The following is a 16,419-nucleotide window of genomic DNA, read 5'->3' as shown; positions in this document are numbered from 1 at the left end:
GGAAACCGCCGCGTGATGGCTCTGGATGAAAAATACACAGAGTGTATGCATCCAAACGACACGCGCAAGAGCCTGGTTGGCGCATGGGGGTGCGGATGCAGCAGACATGGCGGGGTGGTCTGGAGGAAAGACAGTCGACAAACGACGCTTTTCTTTTTATAAAAAGAATCATAGCCCGACAGCAAGATTGACTAACGCTTTCCCTTCCTAGATACAACCATGACGGCGATTTGATCTTCTCCGTGTCCAAGGATCAGCACATCTGCGCCTGGTACGCACACAACGGCGAGCGTCTCGGAACATACCAGGGCCACCAGGGCGCCATCTGGACGGTCGACGTCGACCCGACAACGACGATTCTGGCCAGCGGCTCGGCTGACAACACGATCCGGCTATGGGACGCCATGACTGGCAAGCTTCTCAAGACGTGGGAGTTCCCGACGGCCGTCAAGCGCGTCGAGTTCAACGAGGATGCCACGCAGCTGCTGGGCGTGACGGAGAAGCGCATGGGCCACCTGGGCACCATTGTGGTGCTGGACATCAAGGTCGACGTGGAGGCGGAGCAGACGGACGAGCGCGCCATGACGATTGTCTGCGACGAGAGCAAGGCCACCGTCGCCGGCTGGAGCTACCTGTCCAAGTACATCATTGCGGGTCACGAGGATGGCTCGGTATCGCAGTACGACGGCAAGACGGGCGAGCTGCTTTACAACGTGCAGATCCACGACCTGAACCAGCCCATTACGGACCTGCAGTGGTCGCCCGACCGGACATACTTCATCACGGCGTCCAAGGACAAGACGGCCAAGCTGGTGTCGGCACGCGACCTGACCGTGCTCAAGACGTACACGGCCGACACGCCGCTCAACAGCGCCTCCATAACCCGCAAGAAGGACTTTGTCATCCTGGGCGGTGGTCAGGCGGCCATGGAGGTCACGCAGACGGCGGCCCGCCAGGGCAAGTTCGAGGCCCGCTTCTACCACAAGATCTTTGAGGACGAGATTGGCCGTGTCCGTGGCCACTTCGGCCCTCTGGTGCGTTGCCCTTCCTTTCCCCTCCCTACCCACTTCCTTCCCCCTCTTGGATATAGTCACTGAACAAACGCTAACATCATGCAAGAACACCGTTGCTGTTGATCCTACCGGCAAGGGTTACGCGAGTGGAGGTGAGGACGGTTACGTGCGTGTGCACCAGTTTGACAAGGGCTACTTTGACTTCCTGTACGAGGTGGAACGGGAACGGGCGAACCAGCTGGCTCTGCAGCAGTAGGTGGTAGGTGACTTGTCCGGGCGGTGGTAGACGGAGGAAACAAAAAAGCGGCATAGAGGCGCGCAGTCAGCATCTGGTACCATGCAACGTGTGGGTCGAGTGTTTGTGGGAGTCCCTCAATGGCCCTTGCAGCATTCATGGCGTTTCTGGGATTTTGTCTTGTTTTATGTTTTTGGTCCGGGATTTCAGAACCTAAAAATACGTCTACTATTTATGTTCCGTTTTAATCTCTGGCACGTTTTTGTATAAGAATTGATGTGAGGTGGTACATATTTTCGATCCAAATCATATTATAAAACACGCACGCAAGTACACTCACACAATTACACACGCTCGCTGACCCAGATAGCGCTGCGACAGCCCAGACGGATGACGCCCGTCAGCAGCCAGTGCGGCTCGGCCTTTTGCGCATCGTTGTCGACGGCATGGTCCAAGTGCTCCAGCTCCTCGTCGCGGATCCGGCGCAGCGTCGACGTCAGCTCCTCCAGCTCCGGCCCCACCTCGTAGCCCTCTGCCTTCCATGCGTCCGTCATCTCCAGCAGCTCGCGGATCTGGCCGTTGTAGTGTGTGCCAATCTCCGTCTCCACGGCCTCGGTGCACGCCATAGCCGCCTCGCGGCCCAACATTGCCGTCGACCAGCCAAGGCCCGTGGCCAGGGCCGACCAGACCGGATACAGCGCCGTGGGCCGCACGCGATGCTTGGCAATCAGCTTGTTGAACGTCTTGAGGTGGCCGACCTCCTGGTCATGCATGTGCTTCATCAGCGGCCGCAGATGCGGGTGCCGGCGCACAATCACCGGCGTCTGGGCGGCGTAGATGAGTGTGGCCGCCAGCTCGCCCGTCTGGTTCACACGGAGCTGCGCGTGTTAGCACGGTTGCAGGTCGATCGAAATTCAGGCAGAGAAAACATCCAATAGTACACCGTGCGATAATACATACTGCAGAGGAAAGGAAGTCTTTCTGCTCTTGGGTCAGCGGCTTGCGCTTCGGCTTCGCGTCACTCGAGCTGGAAGAGTGCGGTGGTGGCGGTGGTGGTGTGGAAGCAGATGCAGAGCCAGGCACAGAGTCTGGGTCATTGACAACAGCCGCCAGACGGCGAGCCGGGACCGTTGACAGGCCGCATTGCGGGCACGATCTTGAGGCCAAAGAAGGCGAAGACAAAAGAGGTGACGCTGACACGCCTGTCCGGCGGGCCGCCCGTAACAGTGCTCTTAATGTTATTGGCAGCATTTTGTATGTGATAGAGGTCTTGCGGACGAGAAACGCGAATCTCTACAATAATTGCTTCCTCAATAAATGTGCTGTCGTCAATCGAGGCCTGAATCGTCCGACCATCTTCAAAAGCCAATGATCCATTCCGAGGAGCTCTGGTGGATACGCCAGTGTGGTTGATTCCGGCTCTTCATTGGTCAGATAGCCATAAGTGGATCCCTTCTGGATTTTTACTCTGCCACCTGCCAGTCCACCAGCTGGCGGGCTATTGCGCTAAGACAAAACCAGCCAATCATGGGCGTGCCCAGGGCGAGGCCTCAAAGTGAGCCAAGGGGAAACAATTGTCAACAGCACCGAATTTAGATTGTTTGCTGTGTTGGACCGCAACGTTTGCTTTCATCGATCTTTGGCCATCAGTCGTTGTTGTGCAAAAGTTCGACCATCCGCCGCCACATTTTTATCGTTAACTTGTCCCCGAGTTCTTCTCCTCGGCAGGTACTTTACACCAGTACTGACTCACGAAGAGCGCAAAGTCTCGATATTTTCGCTCTTGGATATCGCAATACCGCGTTTCCATTTTGACTGCAAACACAACATCTGTCGCACCATACGATCAGAATGTCCGACGTTGATGACGAGCTCCTTGCCCTCGCTGGTGGCGGCGAGTCCTCGGACGAAGATGTTCCCCCACAGCGCAAACGGCGCTCGGCCGCCGCATCTGACGATGAAGACGACGACGACGATGCGCCCGTGAGCAGACACCGCAGCCGGAGCCAGTCCGAGTCACGCCCGGTGTCCCGCGGGGACGACAACCACCCACGCAAAAACGACTCGCCGAGCTCCGCCGGCATGTCCGTGAAGAAGCCGACCAAGGCCAGACGGCGGGCACAGTCCGACGATTCAGAGGAGGAGGGCGAGGCGTAAGTCCAGGACATGTTCTCGTCTCGTGTGCCTCAGAAGTGGCCATTGGCAAACTAACCTCCGGCCAGCTCATCGCAACCCGGTACCCCCAGCTCGCAACAATCAGCACCCATGGACGAGTCCGACTCGGAGTCGGACGCCGATGTGACAACCACGAAGAAGTCGCGGGCTGCCGCGGCCGCTGCTGTGGCCGACGACGACGACGATGACGAGAATAAGTACCCCGTCGACGGTCTCTTTGCGACGCACGAGGAGAAGGAAGAGATTATGGGCATGCGCGAGGTGGAGCGTGAGCAGATTCTGGCCGAGCGCGCCATGGAAAAGGACCGCATCCACCAAAACAAGCTCCTGCGCAGCCTCGTGAGCAACGACGAACAGCGTAAGAAGCGGTCGGCGAGCGCGGCCGACCTCGACGAAGGCCAGCGCAAGACATCGCGCGTGCGCACAAAGCTGGGCGGCACCAAGGTTGGTGAGACGCACTCGGCCATTGACACGCTCAAGAGCCGGCGTGCCGAGAAGAGCGAGCGCAACCGGCGGCGCGAGGAGGACCGTGAGCGGCGGAAAGACCGGCCGTCGTCGCGCGGCGGGCGCAGCGACAGCAGTCGCTCGGACGACGAGGACGATGACGATGGCTATGAGCCGGGCGACGCCGACAGCGACGTGGAGTGGGCCAAGCCCTCCAAGAAGTCGCGGTCGCCCGAGCTCAAGGTCAGCCAGGTTGCGGAGCTGCGGGACGTGGAGCGCGTGCGTCTCAGCCGCAGCCGTTTTGGCCAGGTGTGCTTTTACCCTGGTTTCGAGGAGAAAATCACAGGCACCTTTGTCCGGATATCTATCGGCCCTGATCCGGAGACGCGCGAGCCTGTCTATCGCATGGCACTTGTCAAGGGTATGTAATGCGCCAGAGTTGTGGAGCGGAAAACTGTGGGCTTCCTATTAACACGGCATCAGGCTTCACCAAAGGCAAACCGTACGCCATCTCGGGCCCGCAGGGCCAAATGATTGTCACGGACCAGTATGTCCTGGCCGCACACGGAAAGGCCCAGAGAGAATGGCCCTTCCTTGCATGCTCTGACAGCCCATTTACTGAGGTAAGCACCCATCATATCCAGTCAATGTGATTCGGTTTTTTTATTTCTATTTTTGTTTCAGCTTGATATTAACACCACCACCCAGTCTGAGTGGTCGCGGTACCAGAAGGTGTGCCACGCCGATGGCGTATCCGTTCCAAAAAGGGGCCTGCTGCTCAACAAGGCGGACGATATCAACCAGCTGATCAACCGCAAGTGGACCGAGCAGGAGCTCGTCGAAAAAGTCGACCGCCAACAGGAGCTCAAGAGCCGCTTCAACGGCGTCGACCGCCTGCGCCTCGAGACCGCCATCAAAGAGGCCAAGGCCCTCGGCAACGCTGAGCGTGCACAGAAGCTGCAGGAGGAGCTCGACAGCCTCGAGACCCCCCGCCTCGCCTTCCGCACGTCCCTCACTGCATCGACCAAGACCAGCAACGAGCCGTCGCAGCAGGAGCGCCTCGCCCGTCTCAATGCTGAGAACCGCCGACGCAACGCCGATGCTGTGCGCAAAGCGCAGCTGCGCGAGCGCAAGAAGGCGCGCGAGATTGAGCGCAAAATTGAGAATGGCGAGGAGGTCGAGGAGGACACGTCTCGGCGTGTCAAGACGCGGGCCAAGTTTGTGCACGACATCAATGACAATGGCGCCACGCCCGAGAGGAAGCCCGGCAGCCAGGCGGGCAGCGGTGCGAGCACACCGGCCAACGGCACACCGCGCCTTGGCGCACAAAAGAGCGGTTCTGGACTCCTGCCGCACCTGGCCAAGCTGCAGCAGCAACAGCGGGCGACAGCCAAGAACGGCCTGCCCGTGCTCCACAAGCCGATTGTGGACGACGACATTATTGCGTCGCTCGATCTTGACATTGACGACAACATCTTTGACGACTAAGGACGTTGTTCAGGATGGGATTGTTGGTCGATACTGTTATGTTTTCTTGTTATATTTTATTTTCCCCTTCCCTTTTCGTGTATCAGGCGTGTTTTTTAAAATAACTTTAGGGAGAGCGGAAGATGCAAAGCGCAGGACAAGGCTCTGTATCACAATTACAAAATTGCACAACAACGGCGTGTGGTGTTTGTATTTTATTTTTAAACCAACGGGGCAACTACAAAATATTATAAATGCTATGAGGCATACGGCAGCCCATAGAGGGATTAGATCGTAAACGTGAAGCATCAACGTCGTGCCAAGGAAAGAGATGCGAACCAGTAGCCAAACAAATAATGAAACAAAATCAAGTGGTAGTTAACATCCTAAGAAATATATTGTGCTTTGGCTTCACTCAACAGCTCACGTCATACCAGGCCTTGAAATCTCTTTTCACACATCGCCGGCCTCAAGAGCCCGCAATCGCCGCTCCAGATCGGCATTCTGTTTCTCGAGCTTCTCAACTTGCGCCTCCAGCTCTTCCATCTGCTCTTCGGCGCCCACGCTCATCTCCTCGACAATCTTGACCACACGCCACAAACGCAGCACAATGACCAGGGACGCAATCTCTTCAAGAACGCCGTGCGCCAGCACATCCACCACGAAGCTCACGAGGATGACAAAAGCGTCGAAGCAGTGGAACCAGGACGAGAAGAAGTCGGTTCCAAACGCCCACAGCGAAGACAGCAGCTCGGCCAAAAACAGACTGCTAATGACCAGCCCGATAATCTTGGTGGCCTCGAGCACAGGGTCAACCCATGGCTGGTTCTCGGTGCCGGTCTCGCAGGTGACAAGCGACACCAAAATCTCCGTGAGGATGGCGACGACGTCGAGGCCGACGAGTGTCAAGATCAGGTAGTGTTTCTGTTTGGAGGCGAGGTAACGCTGCGACCGACGGCGCCATTGCTGGATGCGTGCACGAGTATGTCCAATGTGCGAATGGCTGATGGCATGAGCCGGATGAGGCAGCAGTGGCTGGTTGTCTGCCATGTTTGGATGCCGGACGTTTTGAGCGGCGGTTGGAGTTTCGGGTAGTGCCGAGGAATGCCAAGCCGCGACAGTCCCTAAAAGGAAACGATGCAGACCAAGAAGGAGCAGGGCTCGCAAGGAAGGAGCGAGGCTGGCGATGAAGTCGCGATCGTAAAACACAAACAACAGACACGGGGAATAGAATGGATGTACGTCGTAATCAAGATCAAATACGTTTTAATAAATTGTAAAAGAACGCACAAGTGTGTCTTAAAACAGTCTACCTAGCAAAAATGACGCGCAATGACGCTGCTTGAAAGAGGAAAGTTGGCGGAGGATGGAAACAGTAAGGAGATAAGCGTCACGTGAAGGGACCACACACCAAAATAGCAAATATTAATAGGAGGCAGTCTTCGATATGTCGCACAACGATTCACAACATACCGAGACATTATGGCTTTGGATATCATTTCTATTTCCCTACTCCGAATAATGTTGTTAAATAAACGACACCCGGGTGCCAAACTCTGCTATGCAATGTGATATAGTAATGCCGTCCCCGTATACATGATTAAACAAAAAATACCTGCAGTTGCCAAAAAACAAGATGCTCCGAGAAACAACAACGCCGGCCACGGCCGTGAGTAGCAACGTCAGTGTATGGTCTACCGTTCCTGCTGTGGTGCATTGGCCGTGTACAGGGTAATTCCAAAGTGGATATGCTGAAATGCTGGAGAAAAACGCCCCTTTCCATCATCCTCCACTGCAAGTAATAAAACTGCGGTCGAACGATCGATGAACGGCAAACTTGGCCTATGCTTGCCGAGATCGCTTGCCGCCACCGCGCCCAAACACGTCTTTGCCATAGCCTAGGCTCGCCAAGTCAAAAATCTCGTCAAAGTTGAGCTTGCGCTTTTGACCGGCGGAGCTGCGGTTGTAGCGTGCCGTCAGAGTACTGCGGCCGTTTGGCCGGCCCGCCGCGTGCCGTACGCGAAATTGTCGCGAGCCCGCTGTGTGCGACGGGCTGGACGATGTGCCGTCGGCTTGCGGAGTGTTGGACGGCGCGTTGAACACATATGTCGATCCTGTCGTTGCTGTGGCCGACGGTGGCTCAGACGCGTCTTTGACAGAGCCGGACGCCGATCGCCGGTCCGACAGATCGAGGTTGGCAAGCTCCAGGTATGATTCGTTGGTGGGATACGGCACCGTTGAGCGGAAAGTAAAGTGGTCTAGGTTGGCGTTGGAAACGTCGGCGTCCGCGCCTGTGTCGGCAGCCGTCGATGTCGATGCTGAGGAAGATGCAGACGTCGTCGTGGCGCCTCGCGCTTTGGTCTTGCTCTTCTTCGTCGACACAGGCGCGGCCATCGGAGATGACGCTGCTTCCCGGTAGTTCTTGGACGGCGAGGGCGTCTCCGCCTCTGTTTCCATATCCGCCTCCGCATCTGCCTCGGCCTCCGTATGCATGGCCGTATCGTTGCCGTTCATGTTGCTGCTGCCGTTGTTGGCGTTGCTTGTTGTAGAATCGTGATCTCGCACTTGGCGGTCGGCGCTGTTGGCGGCGGCAGGTTGTGGTTCCGGCGTCGAGCCCTCGGTCTTCTCAACCTCGTCCTCGCTCTCGATCGTCGGCAGGATCGGCTCGCGGCCATCCAGCCGCTCCACAATCCATCGGCGTATTGTCCGCACATCCACGTCGCCCTTGTCCAGAACCACCAGCAGGTCCTCCAGGCAGTCTTGGTAGCCCTCGATCCGCGCCTTGGACTGCACGGCCGCCGACGTTTTGTACAGTTTCGTCACCGAGAGCGCTGCCGCCTTGAAGACGTCCAGCAGCTCCTCGGGGCTGCTCTCAGCGCTGTGGCCGAGCATAGAGTGCGTTGTTGTGCCGGATGCCCGCTTGCCGCTCATTCTGCGACGCCTGTGTCGGCGGTGTATTGTGTGATGGGTCGATGCCAGAGGCTGACTGTCGCCGATGGCTTTGGATGGTCGTGTTGATGCACTGGAAGATATCCAACCGCGAGCCTTTTCAACGGCGCGATGGAGGTGATAAAATGTATCAGAGATAGATCCCAGACGTTGTCGTTTGTGTTGCACGGCTTTCCGTCTCGTATTTGGTCAGCCCGTTTCGAAAACTGTTGTCGTAGTGGGGAGGGTCCAGAGAGGGGATATGCGTTGCTGGGAAGATGCAGTGATTTTTGCCCTGTGACTTATCTTTAGCGGGTTGCCACGATTGGAGTGGATGGCCCATAGGGGCCCTCGCCGTGCTGCCTATTATTGGTCAGCCGTACAAGTCACAAGGAAATATGGGTCTTGGTGCCTGATGATTTATCACGTGCAATCGATTGGCCAATTCGGATAAAATTTGTTGCGTCACGCTTCGATGTCCTCTCCCTTCCTGACACGGCTAGCCGCACTGTGATTGGCAGGAACGACCGCGAGCGCGCCTCGATCCTCGAAATTTTGGGACTAACACCCAACGCCGCCAAGGAAGGCACGGTACAGCACCCCTTCCCGCTAAGTAACAGTAGTGGGCGCCCTGCATCCATTGTCGAGAACGGCATCAGCATCTTCTCTTTTTTCAACACCCTCTGGTCCGCCCCTTTACACCACTCACCGTGAGACCACTACGCGCCAGTGACACCTTTTCAACTGCATTCGCATCTAGGACGCTGCTCTTCGAACTTCCCATCCATTCGTCACGCGCAATCGATTCATTCACGGCGTGCACCAAAGGATCGCTAAAACGTTGCAAAGAGGCGCGTTTCCAACGCGTAAAGTGCAGACTTCGCGAGCCTTCCGACTCCCGTCGACTGGACGCCCCTGGAGCTGCACCAACTGCTCATCCGATCGATAGGCAGACATACGAATATTCAACACCGACCTCTCATACCCCAGATCGCCCGCCATGGCTGCCTCGCGGCACGACGATGGCAACGACACGGACGCGTCCATGGCTGATGCGCCCGCCTCTCGGCCCCAGTACTACGAGGTGTGTACTGCCTACTCCGGTCGACATTCTGCCTGATGATTTCCGGGCTGCCGGTTAACTAACTTGTGCAGATGGACGACACCCCAGACTACACAGAGGACTCCGACACCAACCCCAATACGACGGCGAGCAGCGTCATCGGCGACGCCGCGCCCGACAGCCGGAGACGCAAGTCTGAGGCCAACCAGCTCCGTCGCAGCATATTCGGCCGCAAGCATGACCGTCTTGGCGAGTCAAAGGTGCGTGACCTTTCCAGCCTACCGATTTCGGCCGTCCCTCCCTTTCTTTGCCCATACTGACTAGTGTTTTCCCTGCTTCAGGAAGACGACACCATTCGACGATTCAAGTACCTGCTCGGACTGACCGACCTGTTCCGCCACTTCATCGACACAAACCCGAACCCCAAGGTGCGCGAGGTTGTTGAGGAGATTGACCGGCAGAACGCAGAGGCCAGCAAATCCAAGAAGTCGGCACGCCAGGGCGGTGCGGCTACCGGCCGGCAGCGGCGGACAGAAGCCGAGGAGGATGCCGAGCTGCTTCGGGACGAGAAACACGGCGGGTCGGCCGAGACCGTCTTCCGCGAGTCCCCGTCCTTCATCCAGGGCACGATGCGTGACTACCAAGTGGCCGGCCTCAACTGGCTGATCTCGCTGCACGAGAACGGTATCTCGGGCATCCTCGCCGACGAAATGGGTCTGGGCAAGACCCTGCAGACCATCTCGTTCCTGGGCTACCTGCGCCATATTATGGGCATCACCGGCCCGCACCTGGTCATTGTGCCCAAGTCGACCCTCGACAACTGGAAGCGCGAGTTTGCCAAGTGGACGCCCGAGGTCAACGTGCTGGTCCTGCAGGGCGCCAAGGAGGAGCGGAACAACCTGATCAACGACCGCCTGATCGACGAGAGTTTTGACGTCTGTGTCACCAGCTACGAGATGATTCTCCGCGAAAAGGCACATTTGAAGAAGTTTGCCTGGGAGTACATCATCATCGACGAGGCCCACCGCATCAAGAACGAGGAGTCGTCGCTCGCCCAGGTCATCCGCCTGTTCAACTCGCGCAACCGGCTGCTGATCACGGGCACACCGCTGCAGAACAACCTGCACGAGCTGTGGGCCCTGCTCAACTTCTTGCTGCCCGATGTGTTTGGTGACTCGGAGGCGTTTGACCAGTGGTTCTCGGGCCAGGGCCGCGACCAGGACACCGTCGTGCAGCAGCTGCACCGCGTGCTGCGGCCTTTCCTGCTGCGGCGTGTCAAGAGCGACGTGGAGAAGAGCCTCCTGCCGAAGAAGGAGGTCAACGTCTACATTGGCATGTCGGACATGCAGGTCAAGTGGTACCAAAAGATCCTGGAGAAGGACATTGACGCCGTCAACGGCGCCGGCGGCAAACGCGAGTCCAAGACGCGCCTGCTCAACATTGTCATGCAGCTGCGCAAGTGCTGCAACCACCCGTACCTGTTTGAGGGCGCCGAGCCGGGTCCGCCGTACACGACCGACGAGCATCTTGTGTTCAATGCCGGCAAAATGGTCGTGCTCGACAAGCTGCTCAAGCGCATGCAGAGCCAGGGCAGCCGCGTGCTCATTTTCTCGCAGATGAGCCGCCAGCTGGACATTCTGGAGGACTACTGCGTCTTCCGCGAGTACCAGTACTGCCGCATTGACGGCAACACGGCGCACGAGGACCGCATTGCGGCGATTGACGAGTACAACAAGCCTGGGTCTGAAAAGTTTGTGTTTTTGCTGACGACGCGCGCCGGCGGCCTCGGCATCAACCTGACGACGGCCGACATTGTGGTGCTCTACGACAGCGACTGGAACCCGCAAGCCGATTTGCAGGCCATGGACCGCGCGCATCGCATTGGCCAGACCAAGCAGGTGTACGTGTACCGCTTCATTACGGACAATGCCATTGAGGAGAAGGTGCTGGAGCGCGCAGCCCAAAAGCTGCGGCTCGACCAGCTGGTCATCCAGCAGGGCCGGGCGCAGATTGCGGCCAAGGCGGCGGCCAACAAGGACGAGCTCTTGTCGATGATCCAGCACGGCGCCGAGAAGGTGTTCAACACCAAGGGCGGCGGCACGGGCACGATGGGCGAGAAGGGCATGGAGATGACGGACGAGGACATTGACACGATCCTGCAGAGCGGCGAGAAGCGGACCCAGGAGCTCAACGCGCGGTACGAAAAGCTGGGCATCGACGACCTGCAAAAGTTCACGTCGGAATCGGCGTACGACTGGAACGGCGAGAACTTTGCGGCCAAGAAGAAGGACGTCGGGCTGACGTGGATCAACCCGGCCAAGCGCGAGCGCAAGGAGCAGGTGTACTCCATCGACCAGTACTACCGGCAGGCCATGTACGGCCACGCGCAAGCGCAAAAGGAGGCCAAGCCCAAGGCGCCGCGCGCACCCAAGCAGATCCACATCCAGGACTACCAGTTCTACCCCGAGGCGCTGCGCGACCTGCAGGACCGCGAGACAGCCTACTACCGCAAGGAGATTGGCTACAAGGTGCCGCTGGCGGATGGCGAGGAGGAGACGCTGGCGGAGCGCGAGGCCGAGCAGCAGATCGACCAGCAGGAGATTGACAACGCGACGGCGCTGACGGAGGAAGAGCAGGAGGAGAAGCAGCGGCTGTCGACGATGGGATTCGGCGACTGGAACCGGCGGGACTACCAGCAGTTTATCAACGGCTCGGCCAAGTTTGGACGCACCGACTACGAGAACATTGCCACCGAGGTCGACAGCAAGACAGGCAGCGAGGTCAAGCAGTACGCCAAGGTGTTTTGGCAGCGGTACAAGGAGATCAGCGACTATCCGCGGGCGATCAAGGTGATTGAGGACGGCGAGGAGAAGCTGCGCAAGATTGAGCACCAGCGCAAGATGCTGCGCAAGAAGATGCAGCAGTACCGCGTGCCGCTGCAGCAGCTGCGCATCAACTACTCGGTGTCGACGACGAACAAGAAGGTGTACACCGAGGAGGAGGACCGGTTCCTGCTGGTGCAGCTCGACAAGCACGGCGTCGACTCGGACGGCATCTACGAGAAGATTCGCGACGAGATTCGCGAGAGCCCCCTCTTCCGGTTCGACTGGTTCTTCCTGAGCCGCACGCCCAGCGAGCTGAGCCGCCGGTGCACGACGCTGCTGACGACAATCGTCAAGGAGTTTGACGACCTCAACACGGCCAAGAGCAACGGGCACGGCGGCCATGCCAACGGCAAGCCCAAGCGCGAGCCCGACGGGGATGAGGAGAACGACGAGGACAGTGTGCTGGGCGCGCCGCCCAAGAAGAAGTCCAAGAACGGCGTCAAGGTGAGTCGACACGCCATCCCCGCGTCCTGCTCTGAGGTGGGAAACCCAGAAACTCTGTACTAACGTGAAACGCAGAACAAACCCCTCGATAATGTCAAGGCCAAGAACGGCGGTAGCAAGGCCAGCTCGGCGTCGCCCTCGCGGGCTTCGAGCGTCGCGTCGTCCAAGAAGGGAAAGCCTCAGAGCAAGCAGGCGGCGGCAGCGGCGAGCTCCAAGAGCAAAGCCAAGGGCCGCAAGCGGTAGACGATAGACTCGAAGCCAGCAAAAAAAGAAGACAAGGCCGGCTGGCCTCTCATTTCCATTTTTGTTTTGATTTTTTATTTTCTTCGCGCTGTCTTTTTTCTATTTGGTGCGGTTTTTTGGCTGGCTGTTCCCTTTGCATTTCTCATCTAGAAAAAGAGAGGGCTCTTGTTATAGGACGGTCGGGGCCGGTGTTTATTTGTTTCCTGTTTGTTTCTTGTGCTTTATTACCATGTTATATCTATCACCTGTCATTTTCATTCTACATCTGCATTGTACAATGTGTCCCCTCGTGTCATCACTTTGCGTCAAGGAGTTGTTGTCGAAAGGTGTATGGAGTATTCAAAATGCATCGGGGGTTTATTGCAGAAGCAGCTGGGCTTCGCCCTGTTCATACTTTGCCGCACTGTTTTTGTCGCACCACCGCATCGTATAAAAGTCAGCACATGACAAGAGTACAGTCACGACAGGGCCTCGTTTTAGAGGGAGCACCTTGTAAACGGCCGGGCGAACACATGTGACCACCTTCGATTTTCCGCTTGGTTCTTTTCGTTATGTTCAGAGATGAACCATGAAACCCAAGCGTGACACTGTTTCCCTCGCAAGACTGGGCTACAACTAGGGCGTGATATTGAAAGATGGAATGGTATTGCAAATCCACAGGAGGGTACCCCAACTTTGTCACGGGAATGCTCTGTCTCGAGTCCGTGGTAACAATGCAGCATCCATTAACCGGAGATGCAGTTGTCGCATATGACGTACGATTACACCTCGTCACGAGCCATTCGACTGTTCTCCGTCTGTTGTGTAGCAACAGGACAGAAAACGGCCGGCATTCCTCTGGCACAAAATATGTGAGACCTGAAAATGTCCAGCGTTTTGTCCGTCTCAATTGAGATACACTTCATGCTCCACTCCACTGACTCTGCTAGCTTCGCCGGCTTGTCTTGGAGCGATGGTTCCTTGGACTGATCGGCAAGTCACCCACACCTTTTGTGTCCTCTGCGTTGTAGCGGCTGTGTCGAAGAGTGCAACCCAGTCGCGCATCTTGGATGTCAAAAGTAGCTCTCTAGCCGTCGTACAGCTGGGCCGCGCTAGCAGGGCGGATGACAGTGACAAGATGCCTGCTCGGCCTCCGTCGGACACTGGAATGCAGCCTCTCGGGCACTAGCAACAGCTTAACAAGTCGTATGGAGGAACGCATATCTGCCGCCGAGAGGTGCAGATACGTTGTGAAAATGCGACGTAATAGGAGTGTCGAACGTCGAAGTAAACATGGCATATATGTTCCTTCCGCTTCACTTTGTACGTTACTTCCTCGTTCTTTTGTTCCCCTGAAAACCCAATCTCACAGGGAAGGAACCAAAAAGGGAAAGGGCACGCCGCCACAGTCGCTTTCACTTTTATTTGTCCACCCAAAATTTAACATTATCTCAAATTGGCCAATCACCCAGGTCGCGATGGTGCCAGGGTAGCGCATTTGGCTCCTTGGGTGGTCCCGCAGAGCCAGAGAAAGGGGAAATAGCCAATGAAAGCCCCCTGGAACGCCAAAAATGCTGTTTGTGTTATGAGATCAAATCGACCACGCTAATACGAGGTTCAAGGGGTATTAGAGCTCCCCACAAAATGAGTAGTGGGACATGCCTGCCAGTCCCGTGCAAAAAGAAAAACACACGAGAGAAGGAAAGAGCACAGAGCATATCACCATCTTGCTTATGCACCTCCTTACGCCCACATGTTCTACTTGAAACAGACAGTCGGACTTTTTAGAAAGCTCATGGTGTACGGAGTACGACGTATTACGAGTAATGGGCCCGGCACACCGGGGAGACAGCGCACCAATGTCTTGCCCATCCCGACCAGGAAGAGTCGAGCGAAATATCACGAGGTCAAGGAGGTTTTACTTGCGCATGGTGGCTCCTGCCCTCCACTCCCAATAACCCGGCTGGGGAAAACACGAACCGTCCAGTCTACCCACCGAACCCCTGGCCGTTCTTTTCTATCTCTCTTATTGTCTCTTTCCCTGAATTTTGTTGGCACTGTTTTAGAAGGAAGGTACGGTGCAGCTCGTCAGGCCGTTGCTCAATCGCTGCCAGGCCACCGTCCTCCATGCCATTGCGCCGCCCAACGAGCATTGCTCGCTTAGAAACTTTGTGTAATGCCAGGTACCATACGCCGTACGTTGCTATTCCTGGATTTGCTGTGATATGTCGTAGTAGGTGTGCGCCTGTTGTGTTGCGACTGATTTGGTCTGGTGTGTGGTCTCTTGCTGCCCATCCAGCGCTCCTTCCCTTATGTTTACTGTACCGAATGTCCGTGGGTCGAAGCCCATAAACCTCTCCTTCCCTGCCAGCCAGCAGCTTATCGAGCTATCCTTATTTCTCCTCTTTTGTTTCCTCTTCTTCTCTTTTTTCTTTTCCCCTCTCTCTCTCTTTCTCTTCCACTGCTCTACTTTACCACAATTCATCTTCGTTTCACGATCATCGCGTCCTTCACTTGCCTTCTGTTCTTGTCACTCGTTTCGACCAAGTCGCCGTCTCTCGCTGTCTCAATACTTTCACCTCACGGCTTTCACCATTAATCTCCTACTTTAACGTAATACCCACCTCTCACAACGCCAAAATGCAGTTCCTCACCTTCGCCGCTCTCCTGGCCTCGGCCGTCTCCGTCTCGGCCGCCACCACCTCGGCCGCCGCTCCTGTCGGCACGTCCACCTCGTCTTGCGCCGCCCAGAACATCCTGGACGCCTGCTTGCAGACCGAGACCGACCTGTTCAACTCCTGCGGCACCAACGACTGGAACTGCAAGTGCAATGCCTACGGTGCAATTGTGACGTGAGTTCCCCCTCCCCGCACTCCTCTCCCTCAACCTTGCAACTCCGACTGTTTCTAGACTACAAACTCGCGTAACACACCGCTAACCGTTCTTTAGCTGCTACAACAACTGCCCCAGCGACCAGACCGTCGTCACCGCCAAGGGCCAGCAGCAGATCTTCTGCGGCTACGCCAGCCAGTACCCTTCGGCGACGCCCACCGGCGCCAAGAAGACGGGCACCGCCACCACGAGCGCCACCAAGGCTACCGGCACCAAAGCCGCCGCCAGTGCCGGTTCCAGCACTGACTCTGGCTCCGGTGCGTCGGGCAGCGCTTCCTCGGGCACTGCTTCCGGCACTGCTAAGCCCCCCGCTGAGACCCACTCGGGTGCCGACCTGGCAATCAAGTCGGGCAGCATGCTGTTCGCCGTGGCCGGTATGGCCGCTGCTCTCCTGTAAGGGAGGTGAAGCGAACACCTTTGAAATAAGACAAGAAAACAGCGACAAACAGCTTGCATTCTTGTTCTTTTTGATCGTTTCCCCGACCAAAATAATCCGCCCACTCCCTTCTTCGTTGAGGTTTCGTTACGGGAGCTCGGCCATATTTTTTGATATATTTCTTTCACGCCTTCTTCGTTTACTGTTCACTTCCGTTATATTTTAAAACTCACAATATAATCTCTAATTTTTGGGTCGCGGGATCAGGAAAGCCA

The 16,419-nt window shown here is 56.7% G+C and overlaps 8 protein-coding genes across 8 annotated transcripts; 4 read left to right on the top strand and 4 right to left on the bottom strand.

Moving 5' to 3' along the window:
• Positions 1–15: 15 nt before the first annotated feature.
• On the top strand, positions 16–1,269 carry SPSK_09339 (translation initiation factor 3 subunit I; the record flags this gene model as incomplete). The annotated part of the gene is made up of 3 exons (XM_016735913.1): positions 16–89; positions 212–1,034; positions 1,120–1,269. 3 exons carry the CDS (start codon positions 16–18, stop codon positions 1,267–1,269), a joined length of 1,047 nt encoding a protein of 348 aa, XP_016587314.1.
• A 323-nt stretch (positions 1,270–1,592) lies between these two features.
• On the bottom strand, positions 1,593–2,499 carry SPSK_09652 (ubiquinone biosynthesis monooxygenase Coq7; the record flags this gene model as incomplete). The annotated part of the gene is made up of 2 exons (XM_016736224.1): positions 1,593–2,126; positions 2,209–2,499. 2 exons carry the CDS (start codon positions 2,497–2,499, stop codon positions 1,593–1,595), a joined length of 825 nt encoding a protein of 274 aa, XP_016587313.1.
• Positions 2,500–3,099: 600 nt separating this feature from the next.
• SPSK_08679 (RNA polymerase-associated protein RTF1) lies at positions 3,100–5,355 on the top strand (the record flags this gene model as incomplete). Its single annotated transcript, XM_016735268.1, has 4 exons — positions 3,100–3,401; positions 3,471–4,288; positions 4,351–4,490; positions 4,552–5,355. The coding sequence occupies 4 exons, from the start codon at positions 3,100–3,102 to the stop codon at positions 5,353–5,355; spliced, it is 2,064 nt and encodes a 687-aa protein (XP_016587312.1).
• A 432-nt stretch (positions 5,356–5,787) lies between these two features.
• On the bottom strand, positions 5,788–6,384 carry SPSK_09869 (ion transporter; the record flags this gene model as incomplete). The annotated part of the gene is made up of 1 exon (XM_016736437.1): positions 5,788–6,384. One exon carries the CDS (start codon positions 6,382–6,384, stop codon positions 5,788–5,790), a length of 597 nt encoding a protein of 198 aa, XP_016587311.1.
• A 792-nt stretch (positions 6,385–7,176) lies between these two features.
• On the bottom strand, positions 7,177–8,265 carry SPSK_09490 (uncharacterized protein; the record flags this gene model as incomplete). Its single annotated transcript, XM_016736062.1, has 1 exon — positions 7,177–8,265. The coding sequence occupies one exon, from the start codon at positions 8,263–8,265 to the stop codon at positions 7,177–7,179; it is 1,089 nt and encodes a 362-aa protein (XP_016587310.1).
• Positions 8,266–9,262: 997 nt separating this feature from the next.
• SPSK_08370 (chromatin remodelling complex ATPase chain ISW1) lies at positions 9,263–12,897 on the top strand (the record flags this gene model as incomplete). The annotated part of the gene is made up of 4 exons (XM_016734970.1): positions 9,263–9,346; positions 9,418–9,585; positions 9,667–12,654; positions 12,730–12,897. 4 exons carry the CDS (start codon positions 9,263–9,265, stop codon positions 12,895–12,897), a joined length of 3,408 nt encoding a protein of 1,135 aa, XP_016587309.1.
• A 761-nt stretch (positions 12,898–13,658) lies between these two features.
• SPSK_10135 (uncharacterized protein) lies at positions 13,659–13,941 on the bottom strand (the record flags this gene model as incomplete). The annotated part of the gene is made up of 2 exons (XM_016736689.1): positions 13,659–13,862; positions 13,885–13,941. 2 exons carry the CDS (start codon positions 13,939–13,941, stop codon positions 13,659–13,661), a joined length of 261 nt encoding a protein of 86 aa, XP_016587308.1.
• A 1,575-nt stretch (positions 13,942–15,516) lies between these two features.
• Positions 15,517–16,165, top strand: SPSK_09839 (GPI anchored serine-threonineeeee rich protein; the record flags this gene model as incomplete). The annotated part of the gene is made up of 2 exons (XM_016736407.1): positions 15,517–15,728; positions 15,826–16,165. The coding sequence occupies 2 exons, from the start codon at positions 15,517–15,519 to the stop codon at positions 16,163–16,165; spliced, it is 552 nt and encodes a 183-aa protein (XP_016587307.1).
• Between the last annotated feature and the right edge of the window lie 254 nt (positions 16,166–16,419).

The sequence above is a fragment of the Sporothrix schenckii genome (assembly GCF_000961545.1).
Source record: "Sporothrix schenckii 1099-18 chromosome Unknown Cont44, whole genome shotgun sequence".
Classification (NCBI taxonomy): Eukaryota; Fungi; Ascomycota; class Sordariomycetes; order Ophiostomatales; family Ophiostomataceae; genus Sporothrix; species Sporothrix schenckii.
Note: the sequence above shows the minus strand (reverse complement) of the source record. Positions and strands in the feature narration are given on the sequence as shown.